The 21,704-nt window shown below is 34.8% G+C and overlaps 10 protein-coding genes across 10 annotated transcripts; 7 read left to right on the forward strand and 3 right to left on the reverse strand.

Moving 5' to 3' along the window:
• Nucleotides 1-722: 722 nt before the first annotated feature.
• On the forward strand, nucleotides 723-3,063 carry PPL_03077 (serine/threonine kinase; the record flags this gene model as incomplete). Its single annotated transcript, XM_020574049.1, is given in 7 exon segments — nucleotides 723-795; nucleotides 815-913; nucleotides 969-1,043; nucleotides 1,137-1,812; nucleotides 1,922-2,267; nucleotides 2,344-2,633; nucleotides 3,045-3,063. 7 exon segments carry the CDS (start codon nucleotides 723-725, stop codon nucleotides 3,061-3,063), a joined length of 1,578 nt encoding a protein of 525 aa, XP_020436121.1.
• A 74-nt stretch (nucleotides 3,064-3,137) lies between these two features.
• PPL_03078 (uncharacterized protein) lies at nucleotides 3,138-4,725 on the forward strand (the record flags this gene model as incomplete). The annotated part of the gene is made up of 3 exons (XM_020574050.1): nucleotides 3,138-3,332; nucleotides 3,431-3,592; nucleotides 3,715-4,725. 3 exons carry the CDS (start codon nucleotides 3,138-3,140, stop codon nucleotides 4,723-4,725), a joined length of 1,368 nt encoding a protein of 455 aa, XP_020436122.1.
• An 864-nt stretch (nucleotides 4,726-5,589) lies between these two features.
• On the forward strand, nucleotides 5,590-6,049 carry PPL_03079 (uncharacterized protein; the record flags this gene model as incomplete). Its single annotated transcript, XM_020574051.1, has 2 exons — nucleotides 5,590-5,676; nucleotides 5,774-6,049. The coding sequence occupies 2 exons, from the start codon at nucleotides 5,590-5,592 to the stop codon at nucleotides 6,047-6,049; spliced, it is 363 nt and encodes a 120-aa protein (XP_020436123.1).
• Nucleotides 6,050-6,492: 443 nt separating this feature from the next.
• Nucleotides 6,493-8,734, forward strand: mcfB (EF-hand domain-containing protein; the record flags this gene model as incomplete). Its single annotated transcript, XM_020574052.1, has 4 exons — nucleotides 6,493-6,513; nucleotides 7,265-7,405; nucleotides 7,523-8,018; nucleotides 8,133-8,734. 4 exons carry the CDS (start codon nucleotides 6,493-6,495, stop codon nucleotides 8,732-8,734), a joined length of 1,260 nt encoding a protein of 419 aa, XP_020436124.1.
• Nucleotides 8,735-9,580: 846 nt separating this feature from the next.
• On the forward strand, nucleotides 9,581-10,957 carry cdc20 (WD40 repeat domain-containing protein; the record flags this gene model as incomplete). Its single annotated transcript, XM_020574053.1, has 1 exon — nucleotides 9,581-10,957. The coding sequence occupies one exon, from the start codon at nucleotides 9,581-9,583 to the stop codon at nucleotides 10,955-10,957; it is 1,377 nt and encodes a 458-aa protein (XP_020436125.1).
• Nucleotides 10,958-11,296: 339 nt separating this feature from the next.
• Nucleotides 11,297-14,208, forward strand: PPL_03082 (uncharacterized protein; the record flags this gene model as incomplete). The annotated part of the gene is made up of 3 exons (XM_020574054.1): nucleotides 11,297-11,325; nucleotides 12,048-13,239; nucleotides 13,354-14,208. 3 exons carry the CDS (start codon nucleotides 11,297-11,299, stop codon nucleotides 14,206-14,208), a joined length of 2,076 nt encoding a protein of 691 aa, XP_020436126.1.
• A 276-nt stretch (nucleotides 14,209-14,484) lies between these two features.
• PPL_03083 (uncharacterized protein) lies at nucleotides 14,485-15,243 on the reverse strand (the record flags this gene model as incomplete). Its single annotated transcript, XM_020574055.1, has 1 exon — nucleotides 14,485-15,243. One exon carries the CDS (start codon nucleotides 15,241-15,243, stop codon nucleotides 14,485-14,487), a length of 759 nt encoding a protein of 252 aa, XP_020436127.1.
• Nucleotides 15,244-15,998: 755 nt separating this feature from the next.
• On the forward strand, nucleotides 15,999-19,460 carry forH (actin binding protein; the record flags this gene model as incomplete). Its single annotated transcript, XM_020574056.1, has 4 exons — nucleotides 15,999-16,844; nucleotides 16,932-17,189; nucleotides 17,406-17,537; nucleotides 17,607-19,460. The coding sequence occupies 4 exons, from the start codon at nucleotides 15,999-16,001 to the stop codon at nucleotides 19,458-19,460; spliced, it is 3,090 nt and encodes a 1,029-aa protein (XP_020436128.1).
• A 233-nt stretch (nucleotides 19,461-19,693) lies between these two features.
• PPL_03085 (uncharacterized protein) lies at nucleotides 19,694-20,010 on the reverse strand (the record flags this gene model as incomplete). The annotated part of the gene is made up of 2 exons (XM_020574057.1): nucleotides 19,694-19,926; nucleotides 19,998-20,010. 2 exons carry the CDS (start codon nucleotides 20,008-20,010, stop codon nucleotides 19,694-19,696), a joined length of 246 nt encoding a protein of 81 aa, XP_020436129.1.
• A 265-nt stretch (nucleotides 20,011-20,275) lies between these two features.
• PPL_03086 (uncharacterized protein) lies at nucleotides 20,276-21,690 on the reverse strand (the record flags this gene model as incomplete). The annotated part of the gene is made up of 4 exons (XM_020574058.1): nucleotides 20,276-20,476; nucleotides 20,701-21,306; nucleotides 21,399-21,450; nucleotides 21,623-21,690. The coding sequence occupies 4 exons, from the start codon at nucleotides 21,688-21,690 to the stop codon at nucleotides 20,276-20,278; spliced, it is 927 nt and encodes a 308-aa protein (XP_020436130.1).
• Between the last annotated feature and the right edge of the window lie 14 nt (nucleotides 21,691-21,704).

Genomic DNA, 21,704 nt, shown 5'->3' on the forward strand with positions numbered 1-21,704 from the left:
TTAATTGGTTTACATTAGAAAAAATGAATATAAAAAGGCTGGAATAATGTTGCAAAGTCCAAATGTAATTGGAATATCACTTCTATACATACCAAAACTCTTAATCACCTTTATAATTATATTGGTAAGAGTTCTCTTCGTTTCGTTTCAATTTTAAGTGATGTTTCTTATCTTTGAGAGATCTTCTTTGTGTAAAAATATTAGCACAAGTATGATGCATAATACATCAACTGAGCCGTACAATTTACAATTGACTCTTTTTTTTTAGATTAGTTCAAATCTGATCATAGATGGGTCATTTTTTTTAACAAAAACTATCAAGATTAATAATAATATTTTATTTGATTTTTATTTGATATTTACAGATTAATTAATTAATATTAATTTGACTTTTTAATTTTTACAAAGAAATTTTTTGTCAAAAATTTGACAAATTAAAATAAAAATCTGCAAAAAAGCCAAATTTATGCCACCCATAGCATGAAAATAATATTAAAAAATGGGAAGTTTGATCAAAATCATCTAATGGCTTTTTTTTTTAACATGATATTATTTACTTAATTAATGGCCATTATTGTTTTACCTGTGATTATTACCTAAACAAATCATTTTAGATTGTAAATTAATTTATTTATTTGTATATACATTATTTATTTATTATATATATTTTTAATTTTATAACCTGTTGTTTCTTTAAGATAAAAACAAAAAACATTAAAAAAATGGAACCTGGAGTACAAGTACGTGAGATTGGAACTGGTGCACTTGGTGTAGTTGAGCGTGGTAACAATGCAGGTATGTATTATATTTTTAGATAATATTAAGAACAACAACACTGTAACTGTAATCAAACACCTTGTTAACTTATTTACTTTTAATATATTTTATGAATATGCCGGCAGGTGGATATTATGTAAATTTTGGTTCTAGAAAGAACTGGAAGCGTCCAAATGAGCTGGAGATTGTAGGTGCAAACAGTGTATCTCCATCTGCCAACCCTGCCAGACCTACCGTAGGTCAATCTACACCAACAAAGACATCAGGTATGTATTTATTTATCTTTCAAATTGATCTTTGTTATTTTCCTAGAAAAGAAGTATATTTACCATTAATAAATATTATTATTCTCTGTACAGAGGAACCAACGAAATTGAGTTTTGGAGGAAGACAATTCACAAAACCTGGAAATGCTCCAATGAATAAATACTCTACTTTACCATCGAAAGCCTATTTCGAAGCATCGACTGCACCCGCTCGTCAAACTGCTGAATCCATTCAAAAGCTGATGCAGCAATTCCCACAACAGCAACAACAACAACAACAACCAGCTCAACAACAACAACCAATCAAACGTGTTTCACCACCACAAACCAACGAAGTTGTTCAAACTCAATCATCTTCACGTCCAACAGCAATTGTATTACAACAATCTCCAATTCAACCAACTCAACAACAACAACAACAACAACAACAGCAAGTTCAAGCACAAAAGGTTGTTCAACCAGTAAGTGTTGCACCAATTCCTATCAGCAATCCAGTTCCACAACAACAAGCAGCTGCTGCAGCACCAGTGTCACCACACCAACCAGTTCAACAACAGGCACCAATTACCAATGGACACGCTCATCATTTCCAAAAAGACATGTGGCATATCGACTTTAGTGAATTGGTATTGGAAGATGTCATTGGATCAGGAAAATACGGTGAGGTATCTCTAGGAACTTGGATAGGAACACCATGTGCTATTAAGAGAATTCTTGAATGTAATGAAGAAACAAACTTGATGATCGACAGAGAGTTACAAATTTTAAAGTAATTATCAAATATTGCAACAACCAGTTTCATTTGTTTAAATGATAAATATTAATTAGTAGATGGGAACTAACATTTACTTTACGTACTTGCTTGTCGATATTCATAGGGAAGTTAGACATCCAAACATCGTTCAATTCTTGGGTGCAACCAAACATAACGGTGAAATCTATATCATTACAGAGTATATGAACAAAGGAGATTTGTTTGATGCACTGATCTTTGGTGATGAACCATTGACATGGAAGACAAAGCTCAGCATTGCATTGGATATTGCACAGGCTTGTACCTACTTGCAAGCCAGAGGTATTTTACACAGAGATCTAAAGTCTCAGAACATCTTGTTGAGTGACAACCACAGAGCTAAACTCTGTGATTTGGGTTTGGCACGTGTATTCGAAGATCAAGCAAACAAGAGATTAACATTCGTTGGAAGTGATAGATGGATGGCACCTGTACGTAGTTAAATATAATACATATTTATATTATTATTATTATTATTAACACAACACGATATTATTATTATTTTAGGAAATATTTATGGGAGTTGATTATGATTACAAGGTAGATGTTTTCTCATATGGTATTGTTTTGGTAGAGTTAATTACCAACGCAGTTCCAGACGAGAGAAAACCAAACAAAATGTTTGCTTTTGAAACTCAGTTGTTCCTCAACAAGGTTCCATCGGATTGTCCACCGGCATTCGCCAAACTCACGGTGGCATGTACTTCCACCGATCCAAGAAGTAGACCATCGTTCACCAAAATTTTAGAAATCGTTAAAGCAATCTATGATTCATTACCAGAGGACGGAGAGGATGAGTAAATCATCTACCAAAATCCAATAAGATTAAGATCAACCGCTAATCCGAATCAAATCAAATCAAAAATACCAAACAAACAAACAAAAAAAAAAACAAACAAACAAACAAACAAACAAATCTATTTATTTATTTATTTATTTAAAATATATTATAATATCTCAACAAATCATGTATACATACAACTAATTAATCTATTATCAATAAATTCCAACCTATTTATTCATTTTCCCAAAATCCTTTGGAAAAATCAGATGAAAAGTGCAAAAATAAAAATTTTTTAAAAAACAAAAAGTTTCTAAAAAAACAATGTTAATTAAACATTCCTCCTCATCCTCATTTATTTTTTGTTTGTTTTTTTTTTAAAATATTTATTTGTATTGTATTATAATCATATTATATATTTAAACAGTCTTTTCAAAATAGATTGAATCGATAAAAAGAAAGATTAAAAAAAAAGTATAGAATATAGATATAGATCGCGATATAGAGATAGAGTAGTACTATGTCATCTGCACAAATCTATCAGGTACCTGTTGTTGCCAATGGTTTGAGAGAACCAGAGTCAATTCTTCAGATCGTAGATGCTCTAGATAAATTGGATAAGGTTTTCAATGATGTCTATACTTCGATTAGTGCACGTGTCACAAGAGAACGTTCAAGAATCGAAAACGTTTCAAATAGATTAGATAATGCACAAGTAAGTAACCTATTCTTTTCTATAGAAACTAAAAAAAAAAGAAGCATCGGACATATACAGGTTACTTATTATTTATTATTACAATTAACTATCTTTAGTTTAGAGTAAATCAAATCGTTGGAAGTAAGAGTGCAATCACTGTTTTCAGTTCTGCAAAGTATCCCGCCAATAAACAATGGATCGATTATTCACCGTTATACACAGATAAAGCACGTTCACCATATAAACCATCTCATTATAATCTGCATGATGTTACAACTGTATGTTTTATTTGTTTATTGATAAAGAGCTGCTATTTCCTTTCTAACCTTTTTGTATCTAAACAATAAAAACAACAACAATAACAATAATAATAATGACTATTATAATTAATAATCTATAGAAACCACAAGATACATATTTAGAAGTAAACGATTTAGTTTTCATTGAAAAGAGTATTGATGCTGCATCGAAAGAGATTTCTGTAAAGGAAGGTTTGGGTCTGTTACCACACCACATTCCATCGGTTTCCAACTTGTTGTTGTTCAACACTCAGGAGAATCCATACAAGAAATACTCGAATACTCTTGACAATCTCTCCGGTAAGGATGGAGATCAGTTGCAAGTACTCGGTGAGAAGAAGGCATTGCATGCCGCACCTCACACCGTCGAGAAGGGTGACGTCTTGCCACAGGCCGACAGCATGAAGGTCAACTATCAACCAACGATCAACCCAATCGATTTACCAAGCTACAACTTCCCATCGGCACTACCACTGCCAAATGTCGCTCAGAATATCACATGGGCTGCCGAGCAGCTCGTTGGTATCGCGCCGTCCAACCAGGTCGTCGCCGCCAACATGCCAATCTTTGACGGTTCCGCACCGGTTACCGCTGATCCCAACGCTGCAACTGGCGGCGTTCCATCGTCTGCTCCTCCACCCCCACCTCCATCCGGCTCTGCACCACCTCCACCACCCCCCCCACAAGCTTTCAACACCAACGCACCACCACCTCCACCACCACCCGCTTTCAACAATAGTGCTCCACCACCTCCACCACCTCCAGCCAGTCGTCCACCACCACCATCGGCTGACGACGACGATGATGACGATGACCATGCTGGCGGTAACTCTGACGGTTCGGCAATTGGTAATCTTCTCGCTGACATTCGTAAGGGTCACAAGAATCGTTTGAAGAAGATCGAAGAGAAAGGATCGGACGACGAAGACGACGAACGTCCAGCTCCAACCAAACAAAAGGCATCGACAGGTGATGTCATGTCCGATCTCTTCCTTGCTCTCCAACGTAGACGTTCAAGTATTGCATCAACCAAAAAGAAAGCACCAGCATCAAAGAAACAACATGACTCTGATGACGATGAAGATGGATCATCAGGTTCCGAATGGGAATAAACAAACAAACTCACATCAATATGATACAACAACAAAACTAAACAAAAGTGTTATCATATTTTTTTTTTCTTCTCTTAAAATAAACCATTTTTTTGTAAAATTTATATAATATTCTCTTTTTTTTCTGACTATGTATTTACTAATTTAATTGATAAATAAAACAATTATATCTGTGACAAATAGAAAATTGTTAATAATAATTTTCAACGAATTGCTAAATAATAATAAACATAATTTAGTCATCAAATCTTAAAAGAACTAGCTCACTGCCAATAGGTGATAAATCATTGGCAAACATAAACTTAACACAATTAGTGAAAACACCAACGCCAATAAAAATGAAAAACCAAAGGGTGGTTATTATGATTGTTGGGGTTAACAAAATTAAATGTGAATTATCCACCCTTCTTTTAAATTCAATGATGAGGATGATAGTGTTTATATTAAAAAATAGATGATCCTTTTGCTTTTGAATAGATGTGGAATGATCAGTGAGTGTTTTTCAAAAAAAGATAACTGATAGCCCACAAATCACAAAAATAAAACTTTTTTAAACATAGGAATATTATTAAAGTAAATGATCCATCACTTAATTTAGTTGTTAAAACGATTGGTTTAAAATAAAGGACACAAAAGAGATCAATTTAAGTACCATTTCTTCTATCAAAATTCAAAATGGGAAAGATCACATTAAATTTGGTGTATGTACTTTTGCCACATAGAAATCAAATTTAATATGATTACTATGACAATTTTACTGTGACTAAGAAACTTATAAATTAAATGAGTCATTATTAATATCATTTTTATTAAACCAGAATTCTTAAACAATAAATACTACTATTCTAATAATATATAAATAAAATGTCAACTGAAATACTTGATCATTGGAAAGTAGTCACTGAATGTGATCAATTGGATACTGAATTCACAAACTGTGGATCACAATTGGTAAGATTTAATAAATTGTTTCATTCATGAATAATAAAGTACTAATCAACAATTATTAATTAATTACAATAATTTTGTTTAACTCTTTTTGTTTTAGGTTGTATTATACTTTGGACAACCAAATTGTATTGGATGTGAACAAATCAGAGGTTTGATGATTTCACTCCCAGCTAAATACCCAAAGGTTAAGTTTCTTCAGATTCCGAGCAACAGTCCAGTGAAAAGAGATCACTATTGTTGTAATGATATGATGGTCTTCCCTGCTACTCGTTTCTATAAGAATTGGAAATACCCAGATCAAAGAGATCATCTACAGATTGCTATAGGTGCATGTGGTAGTGTCATTGAAGACTTGATTAAACAATACCAATAGGTAGATAGATAAATAAACTTGGTCATATCCTCACAGATTGTCTTTTTTAGAAAAAAAAGACCACAACATGTTAATAAACAAATTGTATTTTTTTCTTTTAATATTATTGATTATTAATAATTCTCAATCAACATAATTGAACTTTTTCTCAATAAAATACAAAAGAATAAGATATTTTTTTAAATATTATAAATTAAATAAATAAAAAAAAAAGAAGGGAATAATACTTATAATTGATGGAAATTTCTAGATTACTACCATTGTATTTCTATTTTACGAATGTTTGATTTTCTAGAGTTAAACTTGATAAAATATAAGAGTGATCTCTGGATGGGTTGTAAAATGGTTAATTTGAGAAAAATAGCTATTATTGTTTGTGTCAAATTTCAGTATCTTTGTCAATAAATCTTTCATTTCAGTTGTGTTTCTGATTACTATTATAAATGGATTCAAAGTTATATCTAGTAATAAGAAACAAAAAACAGAAAAGAAATAATAATAAAAAATAAAAAAAATAGATTAAAAATCATTAATTTATGCAGATAGATTAAATAAAAATAAATATATCTTATAATTATTAAATCAGTCATAATCAGATCTTAATAACTACGAAGGACTCATTTAATCAAAAAAAATCAAAAAAATAGTGATTGTAGAGAGGTGGCGCCATGCTTTGTGATGGTGTTCAAAAAAAGTAGTTTTGGCTTAAATTTTTTTTTTTTTTTTTTTCAAAAGTCGTTTTGTTTTGTTTCATTTGTTGAACAACTTAATCGGTACAGAAAGACCTTCACTCACACACTTTCATCATCATTACATTATCAACACATTTACAATAGTTGAAATCGAAAACATCAATAATATTTTCTAATCTTCTTTTATTTTATTTAAATAATAATATAATTATATATTTACAAATATTGATTACCAAACATTACATTATATTACAAAATAAAATAAAAAAAGCCACACACACATTAACAAATTACCCAAAATCGATTCATTTGTTTCAATTCAATATTTAAATTTTTACTTTTATTTTATAATTTTAAAATAATATTTCATATTTTTATCTAAAAACAAAAGACTTCAAATTAACAATACTATATCAAGTAACAATATCACACAATATTATAATAATAAAAGTAATAATAATAATATAACTTTAGTAATAGTAATAATAATAGTAGTAGTAGTAATTTTTAGATATATATATAGGAGTATAGAATAATGAATCCAGAGGAAAGAAAGGAAAAACTACGTCATATATTCGACCATTTCGATAAGGATAAAGATGGATCATTGAGTAGATATGAATTGCAACGTGGATTTCAAGATCATGGCATGTCCATTCAAGATGTATGAAACAAACACACTTCATTTGGCAAACAATAATGTATCACTGACTAATTAAACGTATCGATTGTATTGTTATTGTTGTTGTTGTTGTTATTACTTGTTGTTGTTGTTTATTAGGATCAAATAAGTAAGATGATGGATATTGCAGATTCCAATAAGAATCACTCGATAGAGTGGGATGAGTTTTACAATATAGTGAGAGACTCCAAGTCCAATGAGATTAGCGATATCGCAGAGTACTGGCTGCAGTACACCAATAAACCTATCATTCACGCACCGAGCGACATACCATCGTGGAAGTTGCTGGTGGCTGGTGGTGCTGCCGGTGCAGTGTCGCGTACCTGCACATCGCCACTGGAGCGTCTCAAGATTCTCAACCAGGTGCAATCGATGAACCTCACCACCACCATAAATAAATCGGCAGCAGCAGCAGCATCCACCGATACAGCACAGAAACAGCGAGCCCCACGTGTTGGAGTCATCAAATCACTCGTAAATATGTATAAAGTCGAAGGTTTCAGAGGATTATTCAAAGGAAACGGAACCAACGTCATTCGTATCGCGCCATACTCTGCCATTCAATTCCTTTCCTACGAGAAATACAAGAAAGTAAGTAGTTGTTTAAACAAGACAAAACAAAACAAAACAAACTTACAATAGTTGTATCTTAATTCATTCTCTACTTGTTCTTTTCTCTTCTTTTTAATCGACTAGTTTTTTTTAAAAGATGGACAATCACATTTACACACTGGACAGAATTTATTTGTTGGTGGATCTGCAGGAGTTACATCGCTGCTATTTACATATCCATTGGATCTGATTCGTTCTCGACTCACCGTTCAGATTCATGAGCAGAAATACACAGGTATTGCAGATGCCTACAGGAAGATCGTCGCGGAGGAAGGTTACCGCGGTCTCTACAAAGGATTGTTCACATCGGCACTCGGTGTGGCACCATACGTAGCAATCAATTTCACAACCTATGAAACACTGAAATACTTTTTTAGCAAAGACAAGAATCTGACGGTCGTCAACAGTTTGATATTCGGTGCGATCTCTGGTGCCACCGCTCAGACCATCACATACCCGATCGATCTTCTGAGACGTCGTCTACAGGTGCAGGGTATCGGTGGTGCACCACTCATCTACAGCGGACCGCTCGATGCATGTAAAAAGGTTATCAAAGAGGAAGGTGTCAGAGGTCTCTACAAGGGTATGATCCCATGTTATCTCAAGGTCATACCTGCCATCAGTATCAGTTTTTGTGTCTACGAATTAATGAAATCATTATTGGGTATCAACACCAATAAGATTTCATACCAAACATAAAAACATTAACAAACAAAAAAAAAAAAAAAAAAAAGAAAAGATTAATAAATAATAATCATCATTATAATAATAATAATAATAGTAATAACAATAATAATTTTCACAAATGGCCCAAATTACAACAACTTTATTAATAACAAATAATCAAAAAAAAAAAAAAAAAAACAACAAAAAAACAACAACAACATTATAACTTAAATTACTTTAATTAATCATATCATCATTATCACCATAGCCAATAATTACAAACATTTATAAATCGATTTATATTCAAACATACAATTATTTAGGTCTAAGTTGACTTATACAAAATCAGTTAAATCTAAAGTTCCCTACCCCTTTCTTTCAGCAACAACAATAATAATAACAACGACGACGATAAAGTAACTAAAACGATAAAGATAGCAGATAACACATATAGATCTCACTATTTTATAATATTACATAAAAAATAATACATAAAATGGTTTATTCTCTTGAAAAATTTAACAAATAAAAAAAAACTTTATAAACTAATTTAAATTAATTTATAAAATTATTCAAAAAAAGTCAATATTCAAATTGCACATTAAAGATATTTATGTTATCACTTTGTGAACATCATTAGCATTTTTTTCAAATTCAAATTTGAATTTTTAATCAATCGTTGTATGAACATAAAAATTGAGCAAAATTACCGGTCAAATTTCAATTTTTTTTTGTGTGAATTTTTACACTATATAAACCACACACTTTCATTCATTCAAATCAGTTTAACATAGTTAACTTTATAATATTATTATATAATATTTCCAAACCCCCTCTATTACCTACCATTATACTTTATAACTTGCAATTATATCAAAAATGAACTCCAATTTCTACACTGCCGAAATCGAGTCTATGCTCTCACTCAACACTCCATTGGAGAACGTTGAAGCCAGATGGCAAAGAAAAGCTCGTGAAGCCTCCACTTCCGACCGTTTCATGCCATCCCTCTCAAACTTGGATATCAGTCACTTCAACTTGACCAAGGAAAACGTTGAGCTTAACACCCTCTACGCCGACTCCCTTGCCTCCTCCATGTTTGCTGAGCAATCCTCTGATTTGCAATCAAAGATCCTCTCCTACAAGTCCAAAGCCCCAGCTTCCTCCGCCCTCGCCAACTCATCCCTCCGTGTCCTTTACTCTCAATCCAAGGTTGCCGACGTCCAAGCCCTCCCAAAGAAGGCTTTCCGTCAAATTCCACAAGTTCCAGAGCGTATCCTCGACGCCCCAGATATCGTCGACGACTACTACCTCAACTTGTTGGACTGGTCCTCCCAAAATGTCATCGCCATCCCACTCGGTAAGACTGTCTATCTCTGGAATGCCACTACCTCTGCCATCCAAAGATTGTTCACTGTCGAGTCTGCTGACGATTACATCACCTCGCTCCAATGGACCAAAGACGGTTCCCACTTGGCCGTTGGTACCAACAGCTGTGTTGTCCAACTCTGGGACGTCGAGCAAACCAAGAAGGTCCGTGAAATGCGTGGTCACACCGGTCGTGTTGGTGCTCTCGCCTGGAACAACTACATCTTGTCCTCAGGTTCCGCTGACACCAACATCTTCAACCACGACGTTCGTATCCAAAACCACCACGTCTCAACCCTTGCTGGTCACCAACAAGAGGTCTGCGGATTGAAGTGGTCACACGACGGTACCCAATTGGCCTCCGGAGGTAACGACAACATTGTCAACGTCTGGGATGTCAACAACGACGCCGGTTTCGAAACTCCAAAGTTCACTTTCGAGCAACATACCGCCGCCGTCCGTGCCATCGCCTGGTGCCCATGGCAACAAAACTTGTTGGCCACCGGTGGTGGTGCTGCTGACCGTACCATTCGTTTCTGGAACACCCAAACCGGTGCCTGTTTGAACCAAATCGACACCATGTCCCAAGTCTGCTCCATCCAGTGGTCCATCCACCACAAGGAGTTGGTCTCAAGCCATGGTTTCTCCCAAAACCAACTTTGCGTCTGGAAGTACCCAACTATGGCCAAGGTTGCTGAGCTCACTGGTCACACCAGCCGTGCTCTTCACACTGCCATCTCCCCAGACGGAGAAACCGTCGTCTCTGCCTCTGGTGATGAGACTCTCCGTTTCTGGCGTATCTTTGAGAAGGAAAACAAGTTGCCAGTTGCCCAAAAATCCAAGGAATCCTCCTCTGGTTCTATGTTGAGAAGCAATTTGATTCGTTAAATTCGCTGTTTTCGGGTATCTCTTAACTGGAATTTCGTTTATCCTCTTGCACTCTCACTGATAAGTTGGTAGCTCTCTCTACTTTAGACAATCTGTTGTTCTTTTTGCGGTTATATTTGGTTTTGTGTGTTTCTTCTGGCGAATATAGGAAGTATGGACTTTTGGTACTCTGTTACTTTACCAGGTACCAATCCCTGTGAGGATTATTTATTGCATGATCATGTGTTGATTGTGGCAATCGTAAGTATAATTTTTAAATTGATTTTATTTAACCAATTTCTACTCTTTATGATTTAGCAACAACAACTCGACAATTCATAGACATTAAGCGATTTTAAAATGCGATTCGGATTTTATTATTTTACAATGTATGATAATCGATTGATCAATAACACAATAGTAATCATTAACTCAACACACAACATAACCTGCGACAACAACTAATAATTATTTTTAATTATAGTGTAAGTGAAACCAATATTGCGTTGGACAATCAACTATTATCTTTTAAACAAACAACCAACTAATCAATCATTGGTATCAATCAACTCTTCAGTAAACATTACTTGAGTATCTATTTCTAGAAATAGAAAGTGTTTGGCTATACTTAAAAAGGTGTTTTTCAACACCACCCAAATAACATTGAACTCTTTATCTTATTTTCTTTTTATAATAGTATAATACTAAATAATTTTTTTCTAAAATAAAATATAAAATGTTCAAAACAAATACTATATCCATCTTATTATTTAATTTCTTTTTCTTTTTTGATCATTCCTTATACTCCAGAGTTTTAAAACAGAAAATAGTCCGAATCTAGATATTTTTTTTTGCAAACAATTTTTAAATCTTATTTATTATTGGCAACAAATCATAAATTAATTCAACAATAATTCCAGTAAATTCAAAGATAAATATTAAATCTAAAATAAACTTTATATAAATAGTCGTATTTATTTATTATCTCAATATTGATTTTAATCATTTCAATCACCATGACTTTTCTTAAAATCATTCACAACAAAGTAATTTTTGATAGGGTTATTTTTTTCATACACCAAGAGCATAATTTATATTGTTGTAAATATAGAAACAGAGAGATAGATGATGCACTCTGGTTAACAGAAACTAGGTGTTTCGATATCATAAGAGATAAGATAAAGTTAGATGCAAGTGAAGTAATAGACAATCAATATCCTTTGTTTTATTGGCCTGCAAGAGCACTTTCTATCCTATTGGAAGAGAAACAATATGATATTATTCACTCGTTGTTAGACAATAGGAGTAGAACATCGTTGAAATACTGCTTTTTCAATGCTGAGGTTGTTGATGCTGCCATCCGTCACGATGCACCACTCACTTTGTTAGACAAGATTGGTCAACACTTTATATACTCAATCACTTACCGTGCTTATCTGACCGCTGCCGAGATTGGTCGTGTCGATGTATTGCAATGGATGCGTACAAATCGTAAGGAGATAGAACTACCTTTGTCAACCGCTGATATTGCTGCTTCAAATGGTCGTTTAAATGTAATGCGTTATCTCAATGAGTGCAATGCAACCTTTACAAGTAATACTCTGGATTGTGCAATCAAAGCTGGTCATAGAGTCATTATCGATTATTTGGTAAACAATAGAACAGAGGGAATGATATCGGACGATACTATTGATCTTTTGGCAAAGAACAAAGAGTATCACGAACTGATAACCATTTTAATCAATAAGAAAGAATTGAATGCTAAATACAGTTTGAAAGCATTTAGAAGAGCTGTGAAACATGGAAATCTAAAGCTATTAAAGCTATTGTTTGAGAATTCCAATGTTGGCATTGGAAATATACCAGAACAGATCGATGTGGCAATGGTTGATGCGTTGAAAACTTCAATTAAATATTCAATAAGAGAATGTTTTGTTTATATCTTGGAGCAAAATGACCGTTACAAGACGCAGGCAAAACAGTTGGTAAATGATTACAAAGTACCGTTCAAGTGTCACTCAACGGATAGTAACGAGATAGAGTTCTACAAGTATCTAAAATCACAGAGCTATACGATGGATAGAGCGATAATGATGAATGTCGCATCGATTGGTAACGTTAAATTGATGGAGAATGTGCTGAAGGACATGGGTGGTCCTATTTTCGACGGTGGAAATCGACTGGATAAACAAGAAATGGAATGGATAATAACTTGGGCAATAAGATCTGGAAATACTGATATGGTATTGTATTTGTACGATAGATTCTCAAAGGATCATCTACAATACATGGTCAGTGGAATCGTAAATGCAATGAGTTGCACTGGATATCAGCCGCCAGAGGTCTACTTGGATTATTTGGTTCGACTGCATCGACGTCCGACCAACCCATTGCGATTTAAGAAACAATACATTCAGATGTTGGGAATATCAAAAGATGTGACACAGTTTCTGTTCCAAACCTATAAGGATTTGACCAAGAGTACATTCCTTATGCCGGCTTTCTACTATGGTTGCCTAGATATCGTAAAATATTGTTTCAAGAAGACCGGATATCATAGTGATAAGGTTAACCATTATTTACAGCTTGCTGTTGACAATAACCAATTCGAGGTATTTCAATATGTGGTGGAGTTGCTCAATATCAAGGTTGGATATACATTGTTAGTTGGTACACTTTCAAAGAAAAACTCTTGCAAACTGATTGAATTTGCTCACAGGAATCTGTATTATAAAGGACTTGACATCGTTATGATACCGAGATATCACACAGCCATCCAAACCACTTATTTAATAGGCAAAGTGAGATCGGAAATCATGGGTACACATCAAAAGACACAGAAAGAAACCATAAGCATCACAGTGTCATGTATAAAGAATCTTACTCATTTGAAGTTGTTGGGATCCGAGTGGTTTGGTACGGCTATTAATTGTAACGTTCAAATAGATGACTTTACATTCGATATATTGGTTAAATCAAACCGGTTGGATGAAATTGTTTATCTTTTCGAGGAAATGAAGCCTCCTGCCGACGATGTAGTTCAAACAAGTATGTGGGAATCCCTCTTTCTTGGGCATGCAGAGTTGTCAAACTTCATTATCGACTATCTCTTGGCGAAGTATCATCCAATATTCCCAACAGCGATCTACAATGATCTAATGAGGATTGTTAACTCACTTTCAAGTAGCAACGACACCAAACTTCATCATCAACTCTATCATCAAATCAAATCAAGATTAAGTAGTGATGACATTATATCCATTTTAAATTAGTAATAAAAGATAATTGTTTATAACAAATCTGATCAAAGCTATTTTTATTTATTTACATTCCTTGGGTGTCAACTAATGGTAAAGCTCCATTGTTTTCAAATGCTGGGCTAACTGTTCCTAATTTGATGAAAACAAATTAAAGTTAATAACCTGTTCTATGTTCACTACCACTCTGAGTGGTTGGTTGTTGATGTGATCCCATACTTTTTGTTTCAACTGGATCTGGTTGATTGTTGATTAAAGTGTTATTAGTTACAAATGATAATATTTAGTTAATTACATGTAAAACATACGTTCTTTGATATTTGAAGATGGATCTGGTACACCTTGTGTAACCTTGTCCATGTTGTAAGGAAGATCTTGTGAGACTTGGCTACTGTGTTTCTGGAGGTAGTTTCTGACAGCTGCCCTTGGACCTACTGCTGGGATGATTTCGGCCCATTCATTGTCATTCAACATAGTTGTCATCTTACTATTGTTAACTTGGTGCATCTTAAGAGAGTTGACCACAGATTCACGCTGCTCTAATGGAATGTTTGAATCATCGGAACGAATCCATCTAAATAATGGCCACTCTTCTCCCGATTGTTCTTGGAATCTTTGACCTTTGTTATCACCACCCAACCATTGCTGAGAATCAGAGGTGGATTGAGATGAGTATGGTGATTTTTGATGTTGCTGCTGCTGACCACCATCTGAGAGCGATGGGAGTGTTGATAGAGGTTGTTGTTGTAGTTGCTGTCCTGCAGAATGTGAAGATGAAGAATATGGTTGTTGTCCACCTTGTTGTTGACCCCAAGTAGTACTACTTGAGGAAGATGGATGTTGTTGTTGTTGTCCGGAGTTATTGCTTGGTTGGTTCCAGTTACCGACACCTTGTTGCTGCTGCTGCTGATCCCTCGAAGACACAGGCACAGTAGAGGTGGAAGTGGGTGAAGTATCACCGTATGGTGTATCCTCCCTTATATGCTCGCCATGTTGTTCTTTTTCACCATGATCACCATGGTGTTTAAAATGTTTCTTAATGAAAGACATATTATTATAGTTGTTTATTATTTATTCTATTGATTAACTATAGTTCAACAATAATTATAAATTGTATTGCAAAATCATATTGATTTATATAAAGAGCAGGTACCTCCCTCTTCTTTGTTTTTTTCTTTGTGATAGGGAGATTGCCTTCATTATCTCTAAATTAATATAATAGTTATTATATTCATTGCAAAAGTATTATTATTGACCATAATAGTATACAATGAAATTTGAGACAACCAATGTTTTAAATGAATCTATAAATCTCTTAAATGATTTAGGAAATGATAATTTATAATACTTTTAAAAAGTATTTACAAAAGACCTAATTCAAATGTTTACAATTTGCACAATAATATTGTATTCAATGAATGTTAATTGTTTATTTAAATAAAAATCATTGGTTCACCACACATTTAGCAATTCAAATAAAAAATATGATAATGAAATTATTTTTATTGATAAAAAGTTCCCCCATCAAAAATTACAAGATTTTATTTTGTTTTTTAAAAAACCCCAATCAATTCATTCTTTAATATTTTTTAATAAAATAAAAAAAACCACATAAGTGTTGTTGACATTTTTTATAGATATCTATTATCTATATATAAATTTACTTACTATTATAGTCAAATTAAAATTAATATACTATAGATAGTTGTTTATTAGAATTGTACAATAATTAACACCTGCAAATACAAAATATCAACAATAACAACAACCACAACCACCATATAGATAGATAGATTTGATTTGATATGTCAAGATCAAGTTTTGATTTATCATCGTCGTCAAACTCCATTGATTTGTCATCGACACTCAATGATTCGTCATCGATCTCGACCACCTCTTCCGGTGTCTCTTTTGCACCGGTGGTGGTAACAAAGACAGCTGCTGCCGACGATGGAAGTTCCACGGCCAACTTGGATCAGGAATTTGAGAAGCTACTGGAGAAGCTCGGTATTGTTGATCCACAGAAGCGAAAGGAGATGTTGGCATTGCCAGAGGCTAGCAAGCGTGTCTTGATCGATCAGAACAAGACCGACATCTACAAGACTGTAAAGTTAAAGTCTTCGAGCGCCGATCATCATTCTGTGCAGTCGTTTGCCGATGTAAAGAGTGTCATCACATCGATCAACACTCGTTCCATTACGATCGACGTCATCAAGACGTTGCGTGTCCACTTGAATACTGCGCCAGTCGACTGGATCCAGTCGTTCCTCAATCTCGACGGTATCCAGCCACTGCTCACCATCTTGCAAAAGATTGAGAAGAAGCGATCAAAGAAGGCGAAGCGTAAGGATCTATCGATTCTCCAGTGGGAGTGTATCAGATGTATTGCTGCCATCATGAAGATCAAGATCGGTATGGAGTATATCGCATCGTATCCAGCTGCAACCAACCAAATGATTCTCTCATTCGATACCGAGATGATCAAAGTGAAGACACTCATCCTTGAGCTGCTCGCTGCAGTCTCCATTCTCCCAAGAGGACACGGTGCAGTACTCACTTCAATGATCTACTACAAAGAGACACGTAAAGAAGAACAAAGATACTATTCTTTAGTTCAATCTCTTAAAACTGAAACAAACAAAGATTATTTGGTATGTTATTATTGTTTTGATTTTGATTATTATTATTTCATCATCATCCCAATTATGTATAACTAACTAATCAATACTTTTCTGTAGACAACATGTATTTCTTTTATAAATTGTATTATATCTTCGCCTGCAGAGGTATCGGCAAGAATGGAAATTAGAAAGGCATTTTTGAATTTGAAGATTCTAAAGTATTTCGATACTATTAGAAGAGATTTTAGCGAGGAGAAACAGTTGATCACTCAGTTGGATGTGTTTGAAGAGGAGATGACCAGCGATGAACAATTGAATGCCAGTCAGACATCACAGTTGTCGATCGAGGAGGTATTCTCACAGATTTCCGCACGTGTAACTGGAACACCATCGCAGATCGAATTGGTTCAGCTGATGAATCACTTCCAAAAGATGGCATCGTCTTCACTTGGTTTGAGAGTGTGGAAGTTGTATCTTGGCCTCTCGGGTCAACTGGAAGACGAGCTCAGTGTACATCCAGAGCTTGACATTAACGCAATCAATCTGTCATTCCCAGAGATCAAGAAATCCGGTGGTTTCTTTGGTTTCAAGTCAAAGTCACCATCCACTTCACCATCGATCTCCAGCCAACAATCACTCAATGACAAACATAAACTAAAGAAAGACAACGAAGAGAAACAAAAGACAATCGAACATCTCTTAAAACAATTGAATTCATTTACAGTAAGATCAACATTATTATATAGGTTTGAAAGAAATTCTACTAATCCACAAACATAACAACCTATCTAGGGAGGACAAGATATTTCAAAGTGGATGACAGAGCGTGAAGAAAAGAATAAGATGATTGCTCAGTTGATGTCACAAGTAAAGATTACCGATGGCGTGGTAGAGAATGAACAGTTGAGAAAAGATCTAGAGGCAATGAAGAATGAGATGGAAATTTTGAGAAGCTCACCAAATCTAATCAGTTCGCGACCAGCCGGCACTCCATTAGGTGGTACACCATCTACTCCAACCATTATCATTGAGAATGTTTCCGGTGATATGTCACCAGTCTCATTGAACAATCCAGCGACAGATCAAGATACAGATTCATTGTTGTCACAGGGCGGTGGAGATATCCCGCCTCCTCCTCCTCCCCCAGGCGGTGGACCTCCACCTCCACCTCCACCCCCAGGTGGTCCAGGCGGACCTCCACCACCTCCACCACCTCCTGGCTCCAAGAAGGCACCCGGCGGTAGACCACCAAAGCCAATCATCAAACCGTCGGTCAAGATGAGAAATTTCAATTGGGTCACAATGCCAGCACTCAAAGTTGACGGTACCATCTGGGAGAAGATGGATGAAACACAGATCATTCAATCGTTGGATACCAATGAGTTGGAATCTTTGTTCTCAGCAAAGGCACCAGCTCCAAAAGCCGAAGCTCTCAAGACACCAAAGAAAGTAGCAATCACTCTGATCGATATGAAGAAAGCAAACAACTGTGCAATTATGCTACAACACTTTAAGCTTGGCAATGCAGAGATGAAGAGATTGCTCAGTGTAATGGATGAGAAGTTCTTGGATCAACAGAATACCACATACCTCTTACAATTCGTGCCATCCAAAGAGGATATCGATGCCCTCAAAGATTTCCAAGGTGATGTCACTCTGTTGGGTGCCGCCGAACAATATATGTTACAGATAATGAACATCCCCAAATTGGAGGCCAAACTCAAGGCACATCTCTTCAAACTAAAGTTACCAAGTCTATTGGAAGACTTGACTCCAGACATCAGAGCGGTTAGACATGCATCGATGGAGGTCAAACAATCAAAGAAACTTCAAGAGATTATGAGATACCTGCTTGGTGTTGGTAATTATATCAATGGTTCGACGACAAGAGGTGGTGCCTTTGGTTTCAAGTTGGACACTTTGAATAAGCTCAGAGACGCAAAGAGTAACGACGGTAGAATGTCACTGATTCACTATATGGCCAAGTTGATTCAGGATAAGAATGCCGATCTCTGGAACTACACTTCTGAACTAACACACGTTGAGCACGCTGCCGAAGTATCACTCAACAATATCACTCAAGATTTCGCGGAAATCAAGAGAGGAATCGATTTGATCGAGAAGGAATTCATTGCCAACCCAACCACCGGAGCATTCGAACAATCGATTGTCAGCTTCCAGGCCACTGCCAAACAAGAGTGTGCCAAGCTGGAGTCAGCAATCGAAGACATGAACAAACAATACGAAACTGTAACCGGATTCTATGGTGAATCAAAGACAACTTGTCAACCCGATGTCTTCTTTACCTACTTTACCGACTTCTTGGAGGATCTCGAAAAGGCACTCAAAGAATATCAAAATATGCTCAAAGCCGACGAAAAGGACTCTAAATACGAGGATCCAGAAAAAGGTGGTCTTGAGGATCTAACTCACCACATTCGTTCAGGTCAATTGTTCAAGGAAAGAAGAAAGTCATCCAATCTAAACTTTGCTCTCGCTGAAAAAGTACAATTGGCAGCTGCTTCTTTGAAGCCAAGTGGAAATAAATTACAAGTCCCAGGTCAACCTCAACCAGCTCAACCCAAAGTTGTAATTCCCTCTCCTTCAATGTTGAAACCAAGAGGTGCGGCAGCGGCTAAGAAATAAACTAAAATGTAAAATAAATAAACAAAACAAAAAAAAAGATAAATGTATATTTATAATATTTAAACAACCAAAAAACTCATTTGAGTTTGAAAGTTCTATAATAATATTATTATTTTTATTTTCTGAAATTCAATTGATTTATAATTTGATAACAAGAATTTATTAATATATGAATAGAATAAAATAATATTGGTAAACCAAGCTAATAAAATTAAAAAAACATTATTTTAGAATTAGAAACCAAAACCACCGAGACCACCGAAACCATTACAGCAACCTCCACAACCACCACCGATGACATTAACATCACCAAAAATAACATTGGTGGTTCTTCTTCTTCTACCCCAACCAAAGCATTGCTCTTGGGAGTCTGAATCAATCGATGATTTGCCAATGGATCCAACAATGTCAGAAGAAGAGTTGTTTTCCAAACCAGAGAATGAGTTACCCAACAATGAAATTGATTCTATAGTTTATAATAATAATTAAAATAATTAGTTATTAAATAATTAAATTTTTTTTGAATAATATACATACTGATAAGAGTCATTTTTATTTGTTTGTTGAATTAAAATATTTGTTCAAATTGAATGATTTGAAACATCTTTGATGAATATTTATACTGAATCAAATTATTCTAGAATATATTAAAATATTAAAATTAATTATTTTTAATGGTCATAAATAGACATATAGCATTCAATAGATGTTTGACAATTTATACATTATTTTACTGCTTTCAACAATTAATTTTCAAAACCATTTATTTTTTTCATTTATTTTTTTGTAATTTTAAATTGATAGTTTGTTGATTTTTAAAAATCGTCGGCAGAAGATTCTTTGATTTCAGTTTCCGATTGAAAGATACAATCTGAAGATGATTCATTGATTTCAGTTGGTCTGTTGTGAACAATTAACATCTTGGCCATACCATAAGTACCTTCGGCTTCATCATAAAGTCCAATAGTACATGTTGGGTATTCTGTTGGAAGTTTATAATTTCCATCACAGGTGAACTGTGTTGTCGCATTTAGTTAAGTGGCAATTGATTGAGCATTGGTAAGTAATGTTTGTTGCCAAGTTTCAGGATCGGTTTCACCAACAACTGGGAAGTTAAGCCAGAGTCCAACACTATCTCCTGGTCTCAACATACGAATGATTTCAGTGACCTACCATTCTGCTAGTGGTTTGCTTGCATTGTGACATAGTTGACACTCTGATCTTCGAATGGGAATATCACTTTGTTGGTCGGTGTATCATTCCATGTCGAAAGACGAACCAAATATGGAATGGAACTAGAAGTATTCTGACTTTGATTGGTTTGAACATTGATATTGAGTGCACTTCTGAAACCAGAGATAATTCCCATTGCTTTTGGATGGTTTGGATCTTGTTTGTAAATATAGTATCCTTCACCTCCAAAGTCAACATGAAGTGTATAATGATCTGGAATATTAAGTTGCTCTCTTGTAACCTTGGTTCCGTTGGCGACAATTGTTGGAGGATTGGCATTGGGGTTTGATGATGTTGCCTTTAAGAAATTATTGTAAATTTCAGTAATTTTAATAGTTGGTTTATCATATTTAGGCATTCCAGTGGTGATAGAGATATTATTAGCTGTTGTTTCAACATTATTCTTTGATCTTGTAAGAGAATAGAGGAAATCAATTCCAACTCCCAGTAATAATCCGACTGCACCAATTCCACCTGTGGTAAGAGTCGCCGGTGGAGTAACGAGAATTACAGAGGCGAATCCTATTCCTACTAAAATTGTTGGGCTATACAAACGTGGCAAAAAAGAATTTTGATCCGATGGTTTTAATAATGACAAAAATCTCATGCCTACCTATTTATTTGAGGGATTCGATGAATCTTCTTTTAGGTCTAGAGAAAGGTTTTTTGTTATAGATTCAAGCTGACTAGCGGAGTATCTCTTACACCAAATTCAATGTCTAATTCCTTCACTGATACTGTGGTTCTTTTTTTTTTCCTGAAAATACAACAAGTTTTATGTTAGTTTACTCAATTTTTAATCAATAATTCAAAAGAAATATGAAACATTTGATTTTTTGATTGAAAGAGGGTGTGAAGACTAATTATCGGGTCCACTAATGAATCTCATCGGATGATGATGGTGATTGTGATTTTGTATTTGAAAATACCTTATTACAATATGTAGTGTATTTGAATATCTAGCTAAATAATCAGATGTTTTCGTATACTTGATCATATTTCCTTCTTTTT

This window comes from Heterostelium album (genome assembly GCF_000004825.1).
Source record: "Heterostelium album PN500 unplaced genomic scaffold PPL_scaffold3, whole genome shotgun sequence".
Lineage (NCBI taxonomy): Eukaryota > Evosea > Eumycetozoa > Acytosteliales > Acytosteliaceae > Heterostelium > Heterostelium album.